This window comes from Podarcis erhardii, assembly GCF_964252035.2.
Source record: "Podarcis erhardii genome assembly, chromosome: 2".
Lineage (NCBI taxonomy): Eukaryota > Metazoa > Chordata > Lepidosauria > Squamata > Lacertidae > Podarcis > Podarcis erhardii.
In genome coordinates this window covers 122,726,625-122,741,488 of record NC_138498.1, presented here as the reverse complement: position 1 = coordinate 122,741,488, position 14,864 = coordinate 122,726,625, and the positions used below count along the sequence as shown (strand labels likewise).

At 45.3% G+C, this 14,864-nt stretch overlaps 2 protein-coding genes across 10 annotated transcripts in view; one reads left to right on the top strand and one right to left on the bottom strand.

Moving 5' to 3' along the window:
- LOC309336511 (uncharacterized protein) overlaps window positions 1–5,993 on the top strand; it is a 218,366-nt gene extending 212,373 nt beyond the window's left edge. For all 6 annotated transcript variants that reach the window (XM_081852358.1, XM_081852357.1, XM_081852360.1 and 3 more), the window contains 2 exons: window positions 1,359–1,715; window positions 5,558–5,993. In XM_081852358.1, coding sequence (XP_081708484.1) covers window positions 1,359–1,715; window positions 5,558–5,715 — 515 coding nt within the window. In that variant the 3' untranslated portion in view covers window positions 5,716–5,993. The remainder of the gene's footprint in view (window positions 1–1,358; window positions 1,716–5,557) is intronic.
- A 1,509-nt stretch (window positions 5,994–7,502) lies between these two features.
- Window positions 7,503–14,583, bottom strand: LOC309336702 (uncharacterized protein). 4 transcript variants are annotated; one of them, XM_081852893.1, is made up of 4 exons: window positions 14,465–14,583; window positions 13,140–13,215; window positions 8,256–10,600; window positions 7,503–7,848 (listed from the first exon to the last, which is right to left on the bottom strand). In XM_081852893.1, the coding sequence occupies exons 1-3, from the start codon at window positions 14,501–14,503 to the stop codon at window positions 8,769–8,771; spliced, it is 1,947 nt and encodes a 648-aa protein (XP_081709019.1). In that variant the 5' UTR covers window positions 14,504–14,583; the 3' UTR covers window positions 7,503–7,848; window positions 8,256–8,768. The 4 variants fall into 4 exon arrangements, with proteins under 4 accessions (XP_081709019.1, XP_081709020.1, XP_081709022.1 ...); XM_081852894.1 differs by having other exon boundaries at window positions 8,256–10,597; XM_081852896.1 differs by lacking the exons at window positions 13,140–13,215; window positions 14,465–14,583 and having other exon boundaries at window positions 8,256–10,323; window positions 10,419–10,596.
- Window positions 14,584–14,864: the final 281 nt, after the last annotated feature.

Below are 14,864 nucleotides of genomic sequence, written 5' to 3'. Positions count from 1 at the left end.
GTTGCTCGGTCCCTGCTCCTGCCAACCTAGTAGTTCGAAAGCACGTCTAAGTGCAAGTAGATAAATAGGTACCGCTCTGGCGGGAAGGTAAACGGCGTTTCCGTGCGCTGCTCTGGTTCTCCAGAAGTGGCTTAGTCATGCTGGCCACATGACCTGGAAGCTGCACGCCAGCTCCCTCGGCCAATAAAGCAAGTTGAGCGCCGCAACCCCAGAGTCGGTCACGACTGGACCTAATGGTCAGGGGTCCCTTTACCTTTACCTTTACAAAAGAAAATCTGTAACTGCCCCATGCTGTTCTATTTTCCTGTAAAAATAGATTTTCTCCTGCTATTCACAGAAGAAAACATTTGGTGAAGCTTACACGTCATATGAATTATAAATAATATAATGATTATAATGTGTATATCATGACTGAAGTAGTGCACGTTCAAAGAAGCAGAACATTGGAACATTCGGGACAGATAAAGGAAAGCCTGTTGTGCGGTACATAGTTAAACTATGGAACTCACAGCCACAAGAGGCAGGGATGGCCACCAACGCTAGAAGGCTTTAAAGGCAGATTAGCCAAATTCATGGAGGAGAGGGTTTTCAGTGGCTACTAGCCATAACTGATGTGCTCTGCCTCCACAATTGAAGCAATGCTTCTGAATCTCAGTTTCTTGACACTAAAGGAAGGGAAGGGGCTCTTGTGTTCGAATCCTTGTTGCAAGCTTCCCACAGTGGTTGGCCACTGTGAGACCAGGAAGCTAGACTAGATGGGCCATTGGCGTGCTCCAGCAAGCTCTTTCTACATTTTTATGCGCTGTGTCTTAGATACGATTTTTAAAATAATAATAATTTATTATTTATTCCCCGCCCATCTGGCTGGGTTTCCCCTGGGCGGCTTCCAACAGAACACTAAAATACCATAACCTATTAAACGTTAAAAGCTTCCCTAAACAGGGCTGCCTTCAGATGTCTTCTAAAAGTCTGGTGATTGTTTATCTCTTTGACATCTGCTGGGAGGGTGTTCCACAGGGCAGGTGCCACTACTGAGAAGGCCCTCTGCCTGGTTCCCTGTAACTTGGCTTCTCTCAGGGAGGGAACCACCAGAAGGCCATTAGCGCTGGACCTCAGTGTCCGGGCAGAACGATGGGGGTGGAGACGCTCCTTCAGGTATACTGGACCGAGGCCGTTTAGGGCTTTAAAGGTCAGCACCAACACTTTGAATTGTGCTCGGAAATGTACTGGAAGCTAGTGTAGGTCTTTCAAGACCAGTGTTATATGGTCTTGGCAGCCACTCCCAGTCACCAGTCTAGCTGCCGCATTCTGGATTAGTTGTAGTTTTTAATTAACACCACCTCCATTTGTTTCTGTAGTTGAAGTTGCAAGGAGGGTGACCAGATGCAGAGAAGAGAACGAAGGATGGGAGCAGGACGAGCCAATGACCCCGTCTTCTGAAGAGGAACCTCAAGGAACTCCTCCTTCTCCTACCTTCCGCCACCAGCAAGCCCCTTCTCTTCCAGAAGAGCAGATTGAGTTCAAAGAGATAAAGGAGGAGGTGGAAGATGCAGATGAACCTGTTTTGGGGTACCCTCCTCAAGGACTTCCGGAAACAGCTCGTAGCAGTGGTGGTCTTCTCACGACAACTGCAAGTATCAGACCAGCACCTGCCACAGAGAGGCATGTGAAGCAGTGGTATATCAGCCAGCAATGCCCTACCTGTTCCTCAATGAGTAAGTCAAGTTACTGAACTAAGTTTTCCCATTCAAACCATTGCGGGTGGCGCTATGGCCTAAACCACTGAGCCATTTGGGCTTGCCGAAGGCAATAGAAGCTTTGGTGTTCCACATACGTGCAAACGAAAGAACTTAAACGTGACAAGGATTCCCGGAATACAGTGGTACCTGGGGTTACATACGCTTCAGGTTACAGACTCCGCTAACCCAGAAATAGTACCTCAGGTTAAGAACTTTGCTTCAGGATGAGAACAGAAGTCGTGCTCCGGCGGCAGGCCCCATTAGCTAAAGTGGTGCTTCAGGTTAAGAACAGTTTCAGGTTAAGAACGCACCTCTGGAACGAATTAAGTACTTAACCCGAGGTACCACTGTAATGCCTTGTTTCATCCTGCCAGGCTTTGTCAGCCGAGCATACTCATATTTTGTGTATCAGAGACATGGAACAAGTGACATGGCAGATACCACATATTATTCCAGGAATCCTTGTGACGTTTAAGTTATTTCGCCTGACACCGGCATACAACAACTATATTTTGCAAAGGCAGATGTGGAACATTACAAAGAAAAGTTCATCTTTTGCAAGTACTGCTCCTTAAAGTTGTTACGTTTGACACTTGTATTCGCTAAGATATACGTGGAACACAAAATGCTTTTATTTGGACATTACGTATGTAAGAACTGATCTATTTGTATTTCCTATTCTAAATGTTGGTCCTTAATTGCTTCTATTCAATTAGATAATGTGAAAAGAGTTAGGTTTATATGATGTATAAAGAATTTATATAGTTAAACACAGCCAGTTACGTTGTGGGTATATTTGTTAGTAGAATTTACGTAACTATTGGTTTGACAGTGTTGTGTGTGGACAAACACTGGCTCCCTCGGCCTGAAAGCGAAAGGAGCGCCATACCCCATAGTCGCCTTTGACTGGACTAAAACTGTCCAGGGGTCCTTTATCTTTACCATATAGATTATTAATTTGTGAATCACCAGAACCCTTTTGTCCCAGCTCGGTCGCTGAGATCATCTGCAGGAGCGTCATCGGCCGTTCCCCGAGTTGTTGAGGGTCTTCGCTCATAACACTAGAACTCACAGACATCCAAGGAAGACGAATCCAGTCAAACCTTGGTTGTCAAATGTAATCCGTTTCAGAAGCCCATTTGGCTTCTGAAACGTTCGAAAACTAAGGCACGGCTTCCAATTGGTTGCAAGAGCTTCCTGCACTCAAGCGGAAGCCATGTCGGATGTTTGGCTTTTGGAAAACGTTTGAAAACTGGAGTGTTTACTTCCGCCTTTTGGGCATTTGGGAGCCAAAAGGTTCAAAAACGGAGCCGTTCGGGAGCCAATGTTTGACTGTATTGGGAGATTCAGGACAGATAAAGCGAAGTTCTTTTTCACACAGTTAAACTATCCTCAGGAGGCAGTGAGAAGCCACCAACCCAGATCGCTTCAAGAGAGGATTAGACAAATTCATAGAGGGCCATTGATGGCTACCAGTCATGGCTCAAGGCAGCCATGCTTCTGAATGGCAGTTGATGGGAACCACAGAAGGGGAGAGATGTTCTAGAGTCCTGCTAGCTGATTTCCCATTCAGACATTTGGTCAGCCGCTGTGAGAACAGGATCCCGGACTAGACAGTCCATTGGCCTGATGCAGCAGGCTCTTACTATGGTCTTGTGTACCAAATAACAACTAGAAATAGTTTTCAGAAATAGTTTTCTGAAAGAGTGTCTCCACCCCCATCGTCCAGCCCGGACACTGAGGTCCAGCTCCGAGGGCCTTCTGGCAGTTCCCTCCCTGTGAGAATTGAGGTTACAGGGAACCAGGCAGAGGGCCTTCTCGGTGGTGGTGCCTGCCCTGTGGAATGCCCTCCCATCAGATGTCAAGGAGATAAGTGACTCTGACTTTTAGAAGATACCTGGAGGCATCCCTCTTTAGGGAAGTTTTTAATGTTTCATGTTTTATCGTGTTTTTAATATTCTGCTGGGTGCTTCCCAGAGTGGCTGGGGCAACCCAGCCAAGTGGGCGGGGTATAAATAAATTGTTATTGTTATTGTTATTATTTAGTGTAATTAGTCCAGTACTGTATTGTGCAAAATTCTGCCAACAGAGATCCACCAGGCACCTTCTTTTCCAACTTTTAAGCACCTGCAGGTACGGTTAATTGATGTCCTTTTAACACACTTTTTTAGCTTATGGTTTTATGTAATTTTTCCATAAACCTCTTTGATATCTTTATGAGATAGCGGTCTATAAATAAAATAAAACAATGGCACATCTCAAGCTGATTTGCAACTTAGCATTATAACTGCTCAGGATTTTTTTTTAAAAAAAACAACAACAGGGCAATCCCTACCCCCAGTAAAGAGAGGTTTCAAAACAATGCAAAATGTGTATTTGAGGCAAAAAGAACTTTCCATCCAGCAGGAAAAGTTTGTTGAAACAAATTGGCTTCGGAAAGTACAGTACGGATATACCATCGGGCTGATCTGCAGCACGTAAGGAAATCTATTTCAAAATTCCTTCAATATTAGTGTATTTCCAGTTTTTCCTAGCGTCCTACATTACTGCAGCAGACTCACCACAGCCTGGAATTAAATCTGTGTGCATACCTTACGTTTAAAGCTGTGGCGCATGTATGCAGCCATAAACTCCCATGCACCACCGAGGTGTAACTTGGGTGGGACAGATCTCTCTTAAGTCCCACAAGGGGAGAGATGACTGCATTCCTCACAACATACCATATTTTTCGCCCCATAGGACGCACCGGCCCATAGGACGCACCAAGTTTTTTTGGGGGGAAATAAAGGAAAAAAAATTATTTCCCCCCCCAGGCGCTTGTGGGGCCGGCAGCGGGGAGAAGCACTCTTCTCCCCGCCTGCAGACCAGGTCCGGGGACAGCGGGAGGACGCGCTGCGCCTCCCCGCTGTGCCCGGAGCTTGCGGGGCTGGTGGCCGGGAGAAGCACGTGTCTCCCCGCCGTCAGCCTCCAAACCACATCGGGAGACAGCGGGATGGCGGCGTTCCGCCTCCCCGCTGTCCCCCGACCTTGTGGGACTGGCGCTGCAGCTCTCCTGAAGCCTGGAGAGCGAGAGGGGTCGGTGCGCACCGACCCCTCTCGCTTTCCAGGCTTCAGCGAAAGCCTGCATTCGCCCCATAGGACGCACACGCATTTCCCCTTCATTTTTTGAGGGGAAAAAGTGCGTCCTATAGGGCGAAAAATACAGTAGTTCCTCGTTGCAATACCTCCCACCTTGGTAGCCTTTAGCAATAAAATGTCTTCCTGTTCTTGTTCAAATACCTAAGTACAGACACTCCTTTACCATGGCCAGATTTAACGTTCTGCCCTGCTGTTAGGCAGATATGAGGGCAAACCATATGAGTCACGTGTTTGCCCATGTGGCTCATCGGAAGTGGAAACAAGTTTGCATGTATTGCTGCACTGTAGTTATTACGAGGATCTACGCCTGACCTTTATTGCCCCAGTTCTACAAAAGCTTAAAAATGAACCAGAACTCCAATGTATGAGAGCCTTGGTAGAAGATAAGGTTCCTGAAATCACGATCAGTGTTGCTAAATTCTGTGTAGCCGCTATCAGGCGCAGAAAACAAGAGCTTTCCAATGTCAACATGCAGGCAAAGGCAAATACTTAATTTTATTCATGCTGTCTAATTTTAAATTGTTGTTATGGCCTAATCTGTATTGAAATTGTCCTTTGTTTTTTCCGGTGTTATGTTTCGCTGACTAGCTGTACGAGTTAATCTGGTCTGTGACCGTTTAATAAAATTTGATTTGATTTGATTTGATTCCTGTTCTTGTTTTTTATAATAATAAAAACAGGCGGAGAAATTGAGAAGCTGAAGAACGAGACAGAGGCGTTAAAGAACGAGACAGGAAAATGGAAGGACGAGATGTTGGAGGCGCTGCAACGGATTGAGAAGAAGATGGACGCTGTCCTGTCTGCTGTGGCCCCTGGACCGCCCACCCTTGAGCACTGATAGTAGAGCACTTGATGAGCACAAATAGATTCCCTAGCAATGAGACATAGTTCCCCCTGTATTTACTAGGTCTTGAGCGTGTAAATTGTCTTCTCATTCATGTTTGGAGTTCTGGGCTGGAGACTGGTGGGGAGGTTAGTAGCTGTGCATAGAGTGAGCATTTATGTTTGGAATTGTTATCTGTGTAAGGTGCCGATACCTTTCTGTGTTTTCTGTTGCTGCTTCCAATCACCTTGTTTCAAAATGCCTGTGCTAATAAAATACACATCATTCCAACAGTTCCACTCTCTGTTTGTGTGTGTGCACACGTGCTTGTGCATGTGGGCAAATCCCCAGGTTGCATATTATGAATAATCCCATCCTGAGCTGCGGTCTTCATCCTTGCAGGGATGAAGAGGAATAATAATACAGTCATACCTCGTGTTGCCTTTGCTTCAGGTTGAGCGTTTTCAGGTTGCGTCCCGCGGTGACCTGGAAGTACCAGAAAGGGTTACTTCCGGGTTTCGCAGCTCGCGCATGCACAGACGCTCAAAATGACATCATGCGCATGCGTAGAAGCAGCAAATCGCAACCCGCAGATCATAGAATCATAGAGTTGGAAGAGACCACAAGGGCCATCGAGTCCAACCCCCTGCCAAGCAGGAAACACCATCAGAGCACTCCTGACATATGGTTGTCAAGCCTCTGCTTAAAGACCTCCAAAGAAGGAGACTCCACCACACTCCTGGGCAGCAAATTCCACTGTCAAACAGCTCTTACTGTCAGGAAGTTCTTCCTAATGTTTAGGTGGAATCTTCTTTCTTGTAGTTTGGAACCATTGCTCCGTGTCCGCTTCTCTGGAGCAGCAGAAAACAACCTTTCTCCCTCCTCTATGTGACATCCTTTTATATAGATGCGGGTTGCGTTCTGCTCATGTTGCGAACGGGGCTCCGGAATGGATCCAGTTCACAACCAGAGGTACCACTGTAATAATAATAATAATAATAATACAGTTGTACCTTGGAAGTCGAACGGAATCTGTTCTGGAAGTCCTTTCCACTTCCAAAACATTTGGAAACCAAAGTGTGGCGGCCAATTGGCTGCAGGAAGCTCCTGCAGCCAATTGGAAGCCACATCAGATGTTGGGCTTCCAAAAAAACCATTAAAAAACCGGAACCATTCGTTCAGGAGCCAAGGCATTCGGCTTCCAAGGTACAACTGTAATAATAATTTATTATTTGTACCCCCGCCCATCTGAATGGGTTTCCCCAGCCACTCTGAGCAGCTTCCAGCATATATAAAAACATATAATAGGATTACCTTTCTAACTTCCCTCCCAAAGGAGCCCAGGTAGGCAAACACTTCAGTGCTAAAACACAACAATTAAAACAGAAAAATTATGTAAAACTAAAAGCAATCACATACTCTCACAGCCAATAATCATCTCTCAGGGGATAGATGGCGCACTCCCAAGTCTCGGATCACGTGTTCCTGCCCTACTTCAGTCTACTTCCAGTTTTGTAGGTTATGGGTTGAGGAAAGACAGCCATTCAGACTCTTTTCTGCAATGACGGATGCCATCCTCGTCCCTTGTGATATTTGTGACGTGTTTTTTGCAAGAACCGAACATCTGAATGCAATAAAAGGACAACAGCAGAGGATCCTGCCAATACTCGGAGGCAATGAATTCAGTTTTATTTAAGCAAACACTGGTCAACACAGATTACAATGCAAACACGAAGACAATTACAACATAAACCTAGAAATCCTCTTAATACCTCTATGGGTCCCAATCACACACCTTGCTGTCCACCCAAAAATAACCCATGGCCTGCCTGTCAATGGTAGGGCCGGCGAGAATGGCACCTTCAGAGGGGATAAAAGGGATCTACGAAAGAAACATGGAAGCACACCGTTACTCAGCAAAAGAAAGTGAAAATCTATGGGGGGGGGTCCTATTCACACCTTCTTTAGTGGGAGGGTTGCTAGACAGGAAAAAGCACCATCATGCTGCAGGAGAGGGAGGGAGATGGTACTGCAAGTCTTCTCTGTTGCCTCTTCTGAAACACCAACTGCAGCCATTCCATCGAGATTTAGGAGAGGGGGCCTCTCCCATCAACTTTGCCAAAAGACCAGCCATGTTCACTTCCTCCTCTCCAATTTTTTATGCGTATATTGAATATAAATCCTCCGTCCAGTCACGCTTCCTCTGGGCAGCTCTGCTTGGAAGCGCTGACCTGGCAGGATAGCAGAGTAAATGCAGCGGTCCTGAGTCCATGTGAGAAAGGGATAAATTAAGTCCAAAGACAGATTGGTTCTTATCTCTAGAAGCGTTTATTTACAAGCCATAAATCAGTCTCTTTCCCGTCGGAAACCTCCGCCATTCCAAAGGGATCTCTCCGTGCTTCCAAGAGCACACAGACACAGCCTCTCCGTTGAGCTGTGTCTCTCAGTGAGAAATGAAAGCAACTCTCACAGACAAAGCCTGTGACGTCCGGCCCTGCTTCGGGCTCCTCCCAGATACAGGACACCACGGAGTTTTAACCCTGTCTGTTCCAAACTCCACATTTTTTCCCATTCCAGATGGTAGTTACAAAAACCTTGCGGTCCCAGGAATTACTACCTAGCACCTGTCTGAATTCTTTGAAGTCGTACCTTGGAAGTCGAACGGAATCCGTTCCAGAAGTCCCTTCAACTTCCAAAGCGTTCGGAAACCAAAGCGCAGCTTCTGATTGGCTGCTGGAAGCTCCTGCAGCCAATCGGAAGCACCGGAAGCCCCATCGGATGTTCGGTTTTCAAAAATAGTTCGCAAACCGGAACAGTCACTTCTGGGTTTGTGGCGTTTAGGAGCCAAAACCTTCAAGAACTAAGCTGTTCAAAAACCAAGGTACGAATGTATCCGAGTTATTCCACTAGAAACTCGCTATTCCAAACACGCTTATTGTTTCTAGGCAGTGTGAATCTTTTGATATGGTTTTAAGCTCACAACTACTTCTGGAGCAATTTCCACACTCCTGGCATTTAGAAAGTTTCTCTCATATGCAAATCCTCTGGTGTGTTACTACAAACCATTCCTAAGGCTTCTCTTCCGTGTGGATTCTCTGATGTAAAATAAGTTGCGTGCTATTGCTGAAACTCTTTCCACACTCCAAGCATTTGTATGGTTTCTGCACTGTAGCATCTCTGTGGACTTTCCGGTGAGAAGAGACACTTGAAACCTGACTGTAACTCTTTCCACATTCTGAGCATTTAAATGGCTTCTCCCCTGTGTGGGTGATCTGATGTCTCGTAAGGAGTGTGCTGTCACAAAAGCTCTTTCCACACTCCAAACACTTGTAATGTTTTTCTCCTGTGTGGGTTTTCCGATGCGATGCAAGTTGTGAGGTTGTACAGAAGCTTTTCTCGCACTCTGAGCACTTGTACGGTTTCTCTCCTGTATGGATTCTGTGATGAGACGTAAGACTTGAATTCCAACTGAAGCTCTTTCCACATTCCAAACATTTAAACGGTTTTGCTCCTGTGTGTATTCGCTGATGGGAAGTAAGGTGTGTTCTCTGATGGAAGCTCTTCCCGCAATCCAAACACTTATATGGTTTCTCCCCTGTGTGGATTCTCTGATGTAAAGTGAGGTTTCGGCTCTGACGGAAGCTCTTACCACAGTCTGAACATTTATATGGTTTCTCCTCTTTGTGAATTATTTGGTGCCTGTTAAGAAGTGTGCCGTCACTGAAGCTCTTTCCACACTCCAAGCATTTGTAAGGCTTTTCTCCTGTGTGGCTTCTCTGATGTAAAATAAGCTGTGTGCTGTTACTGAAGCACTTCCCACACTCCAAACATTTGTATGGCTTCTGTCTTACGGCATCTCTGTGTATTCTCCGATGTGAAGTAAGACTTGACCTCTGACTGTAGCACTTTCCACATTCCAAGCATTTAAATGGTTTCTCCCCTGTGTGGATTATCTGATGTCTCGTAAGGAGAGTGCTATCTGAGAAGCTCTTTCCACACTCTGAACACTTAAAAGGTTTCTCTCCGGTGTGAGTCTTATGATGTGATGCAAGTTGTGTGGTGGTACAGAAGCTCTTCCCACACTCCACACACTTATGTGGTTTCTCTCCTGTGTGGATCCTGTAATGTGAAGTAAAATTTGAATTCCAGCTGAAGCTCATTCCACATTCCAAGCATTTAAATGGCTTCTCCCCTGTGTGGATCCGTTGATGGGAAGTAAGGTGTGTTCTCCGATGGAAGTTCTTCCCACAATCCAAGCACTTGTATGGCCTCTCCCCTGTGTGTATTCTCTGATGTAAAGTAAGGTTCCTGCTCTGACGGAAGCTCTTCCCACATTCCAAGCATGTAAATGGCTTCTCCCCTGTGTGGATTATCTGATGTCTAGTAAGGAGTGTGCTATCACAGAAGTTCTTTCCACATTCCAAGCACTTGTACGGCTTCTCCCCTGTGTGGATCCGCTGGTGTGAAGTAAGATTTGAATTCCAACTGAAGCTCTTTCCACATTCCAAGCACTTGTACGGCTTCTCCCCTGTGTGGATCCGTTGATGGGAAGTAAGGTTTCTGCTCTGGCGGAAGCTCTTTCCGCACTCTGAACATTTATACGGCTTCTCTCCGGTGTGCGTTCTGCAATGGACAGCAAGGAGAGACTTAGAAATGAAAGCTTTCCCACACAAAGGGCACTCATACCTCTTTTTCCCCTTGTGGTGTTTATATTGTACTGGGGTTTCATGAAGGTCATCAGCGTGACACACAATGGATTTCTCTCTCCAGTTCTCTGTATGGTTTTCTTCCTGCCTCCTTGATTCATCTTGAGGGTTGAAGGTCTCGTCCCCCAATTCATGCACAGCTGCTTCTGGTGGCACCAGATGTGGTTCTCTACAAGTCTCCTGTCCATCACCTGCTAGAATAAAGAGGGAATCAAGATAAGAAGAGAAATAAGAATCAGTTGGCTGTTCTTTCGGTATTTATTTCGTGTGTGTGTGTGTGTGTGTGTGTGTGTCTCACATAAAACTAAGAAAGTCTGTGTGGTTTACAAAGCAACAAATACAATCTCAGGACCGCAATACCTCAAGGACTGCCTCTTTTCATATGTACCTACTGGGTCCCTGAGATCATCTTCTGAGGCCCTTCTTTGTGTGCCTCCTCCTCGAGAGGTCCAGAGGGTGGCAACACCAGAACGGGGCCTTCTCTGCAGTGGCTCCCCGTCTGTGGAATGCTCTCCCTACAGAAGTTCGCCTGGTGCCTTCATTATACACCTTTAGGCACCAGGCAAAAATGTTCATTTTTAACCAGGCCTTTGGTTGATCTGATTTACATCCTATGCCCTTTTAAAATGTGGGGTTTTTTTGGGGGGGGGGCTATTAGGTTGTTGCTTTTATTTTGTGATTTTATATATTGATTTTATTCTGTGAACCACCCTGAGACCCCCGGGTATAAAACGGTATATACATTCAATTAATAATAATAACAACTACTATTACTACTAAAGGTAAAGGGACCCCTGACATTAGGTCCAGTCGTAGCGGACTCTGGGGTTGCGGCGCTCATCTCGCTTTACTGGCTGAGGGAGCCAGCGTACAGCTTCCAGGTCATGTGGCCAGCATGACTAAGCCACTTCTGGCGAACCAGAGCAGCGCACGGAAACGCCGTTTACCTTCCCACCAGAGCGGTACCTATTTATCTACTTGCACTTAGACATGCTTTCAAACTACTAGGTTGGAAGGAGCAGGGACCGAGCAACAGGAGCTCACTACGTCACGGGGATTCGAACCACCGACCTTCTGATCGGCAAGTCCTAGGCTCTGTGGTTTAGACCACAGCACCACCCGCGTCCCTATTACTACTACTACTACTACTAAATAACTTCAAAATGTATTATTATATTATATTATAATGTCATATAACAGAGTAAACCCCGCCCCCTAAGCAAAAACATTGCAGCACATTTCCAAACATTTTAAGATTCAGGGATCTCTTCTCTCTTCCAAACACACATCCTGACTCACAATACACAACACGTACCCAATGATCACATGCACATCACAGCCAAATTCCATCTTACATCTGGCAAATCATACAGTATCACTCATTCCATTCTAACTCTCACTTCTGTCACACGGATCCAGCCAATTGTTCCAATTACTCTCCCTCAGTCACCAAACTGCTTCAGCTCTACTAACGAAGTACTGCAACAACATCAGGACACAATGAAACTGCTCAGTGACCAAACTGTGTAAAATAATATATTGCAATGAATGGCCACTCGTCAATCACACAGATGTGCCGTCCCCAACAGTAATCTGCCTCTCACCCAAGCTTACTATCTCCCACCCGAGGGTGGGTGGAGCTGCAGAACGCCCTCCTTGGGACTCATCCTGTCACTGTGGGGTGCCCTCAGACATTTCTGTCAGTTTGCATTTCCTGGTACAGAAAGTACTGATCTGATATGTAGAGATCTTTCCTATTCTAACTAATTCAAGAGGGTTCTAGAAGCTTCTGGAAGATTCTCTGTGTGAAAGAAGCAAGCAGAAGGTTATTCCTTCAGAGAAGCTGAGTACAGGTGGTTCAAACTGGTTCTCTTATCTCTTTCTGTCAAGGTCATGCTGACTATGATAAGAGGCCAGAAGGAGTTTCACACTTGCTCGTTCTATCTCTTTTCCATCTGGTGTGGTGTTCTGTACATAGTATGTTGAGGTTTAGACGTATTCTAAGTTATTGTAAGTTTAAGTTAAGTCGGCTGCTACTGGATTTCTTATGGACAGGGTCAATCCTGAATGTACTGGATTTGTGACCATTATGTTCATTTGCCTTTAGTAGCAGTAAAGCTCTGCTGGATGAAATATAATTGCCTCTGGTCTATTTTTGGGGAATCCTGCAACGTGTTTTAAGTTTTTACTCTGCTAACTATAATAATAATAAAAATTTATTATTTATACCCCGCCCATCTGGCTGAGTTTCCCCAGCTACTCTGGAATCTACCGTATTTTTTGCTCTATAAGACGCACCAGAGCATAAGACGCACCTAGTTTTTGGAGGAGGAAAACAAGAAAAAAAATATTCTGAATCTCAGAAGCCAGAACAACAAGAGGGATCGCTGTGCAGCGAAAGCAGTGATCCCTCTTGCTGTTCTGGCTTCTGGAATAGCTGCACAGCCTGCATTTGCTCCATAAGACGCACACACATTTCCCCTTACTTTTTAGGAGGGGAAAAGTGAGTCTTACAGAGCAAAAAATACGGTACATTGGAATCTACTCTGGATCAATACTGAGTAGAATTTCAACGACAATTTCAACCCACAGAAGAAGCATTCCGCAAGCAACACAACTACTACAGATATGGTTATTTCCTTGTCCCGTTCAACCTGATCATGAATTCGTCTGGAGAATGGGCAAGTCGACTGCCTCTACAGCAATAACAAATAAAGACACAGGTATACTTACCCAGAGAGGTCTCATTCCCACAGTTCTCCGGCATGACTTCCTTGCATGCATTCATCTCCCCAGAGGATGGAGGAAGCTGGAGAAAGAAAGCATAACAGAAGAAGAAGAAGATGATGAAGAAGAGGAGAGGTTTGGACTTGATATCCCACCTTTCACTCCCTTTAAGGTATCTCAAAGCAGCTAACATTCTCCTTCCCCTTCCTCCCCTACAACAAACACTCAGAGAGGTGAGTGGGGCTGAGAGACTTCAAAGAAGTGTGACTAGCCCAAGGTCACCCAGCAGCTGCAGGTGGAGGAGCGGAGACGCGAACCCAGTTCCCCAGATTACGAGTCTATCGCTCTTAACCACTATACTACACCACACTACGCCATTGCCGGTCCATGTAGAGTACAGTAGGGCTGCCACCTTTGTTCTGGAAAAATGCAAGACAGGTTGATGCGGTGGGGAAACGTGTTGTTGTTTTTTAATCTGATGCTGAAGTGACTTCAAAGCAATCCATTACAAGCTATTGCAGGATGGCGCCTCTGGAATTTGTCACACACACATACAGTGGCTCCCCAGGTTACAGACGCTTCAGGTTACAGACTCTGCTAACCTAGAAATAGTACCTCGCGTTAAGAACTTTGCAATATAAATATTGTATTATTTATATGACGTTAGCCGCTCTGAGCCCAGCTCCAGCTGGGGAGAGCAGAGTATAAATGAAAAAATTATTATTATTATTATTATTATTATTATTATTATTATTAAATAAATTCATGCAATAAATAAGTAATAAATCTATGCAGGGCATCTGGGCCTGCGTCCCTGTATCCAACTATCCCGCTAATGACTCCTCTGTCTAGCAGAGCACCCCCTTCCAGGGCATAGCTGTCAACTTTTCCCTTTTCTTGCGAGGAATCCTACTCGGAATAAGGGAATTTCCCTTTAAAAAAGGGAAACGTTGACAGCTATGTTCCAGGGGTCCCAGAACGGTTGCCACCTGTCCTGTAAAATACAGGATTGTCATGTATTTCAGTGTAAAATGCTACATCCTGTATTGATAAACCACCCAAAGTGGCTAGAGAATAATTAATAACATTATTATTATTAGTAGTAGTATTATTATGATGATACAGTTTTGTCCTGTATTTCAGGTCTTCTCTCTCTCTCTCTCTCTCTCTCTCTCTCTCTCCAAATTAGGGATCCTCTCCAAATGCCTGTGTTTGGTAGGGTGAGTAAAAGGTCATGGAATTGGAGACTTGGAAGGGGCAAACAAGGGTCATCAAGCCCAACCCTCTTCAGGTCATGCATTTAAGCTCTGGATAGCCAAGCACAGACTTACAATGCATGTTTGCGCGCAGGAAATTCCAGAGGGACCCATCCTGTTAAGACTGCTAGATTGCAATTTCGGTTGCTTCGGAGTCACCAGATGAAAACAAAAAAAAACCAAACATGCCCTGCAACCAGTGAAGCAAGTGAACGTGAGCAGGTACTCACTGGGTGCAAAATAAGGCAGACTCAGCAAATGGAGAAAATGAAGGTGAATTTATTGCCAGGCAATAAGGACCCAGTTTGGAATCTCTTCCAAAAGGAACTGGGACCCCGATTGACAGAAATCCAGAGGTCTTTATACATGAGTAGATCACAGCAAATCATAGATCATGAGACAGTCACGATATTGTCAGCAAAGAATAGCCAATTAGCAAGCTTCTTGCCATGTGTCCAGCTCCTGGTCAAGCACT

Excerpts from the sequence above, each read along its gene's own strand:
- LOC309336702 (XM_081852893.1), bottom strand. The coding sequence starts at position 14,503 with ATGGGTCCCTCTGGAATTTCCTGCGCGCAAACATGCATT. Across the intron at positions 13,216-14,464 it reads CCTGCGCGCAAACATGCATT|CTTCCTCCATCCTCTGGGGA; the intron begins GTAAGTCTGTGC and ends TTCTTTCTCCAG. Across the intron at positions 10,601-13,139 it reads TGGGAATGAGACCTCTCTGG|CAGGTGATGGACAGGAGACT; the intron begins GTAAGTATACCT and ends TCTTTATTCTAG.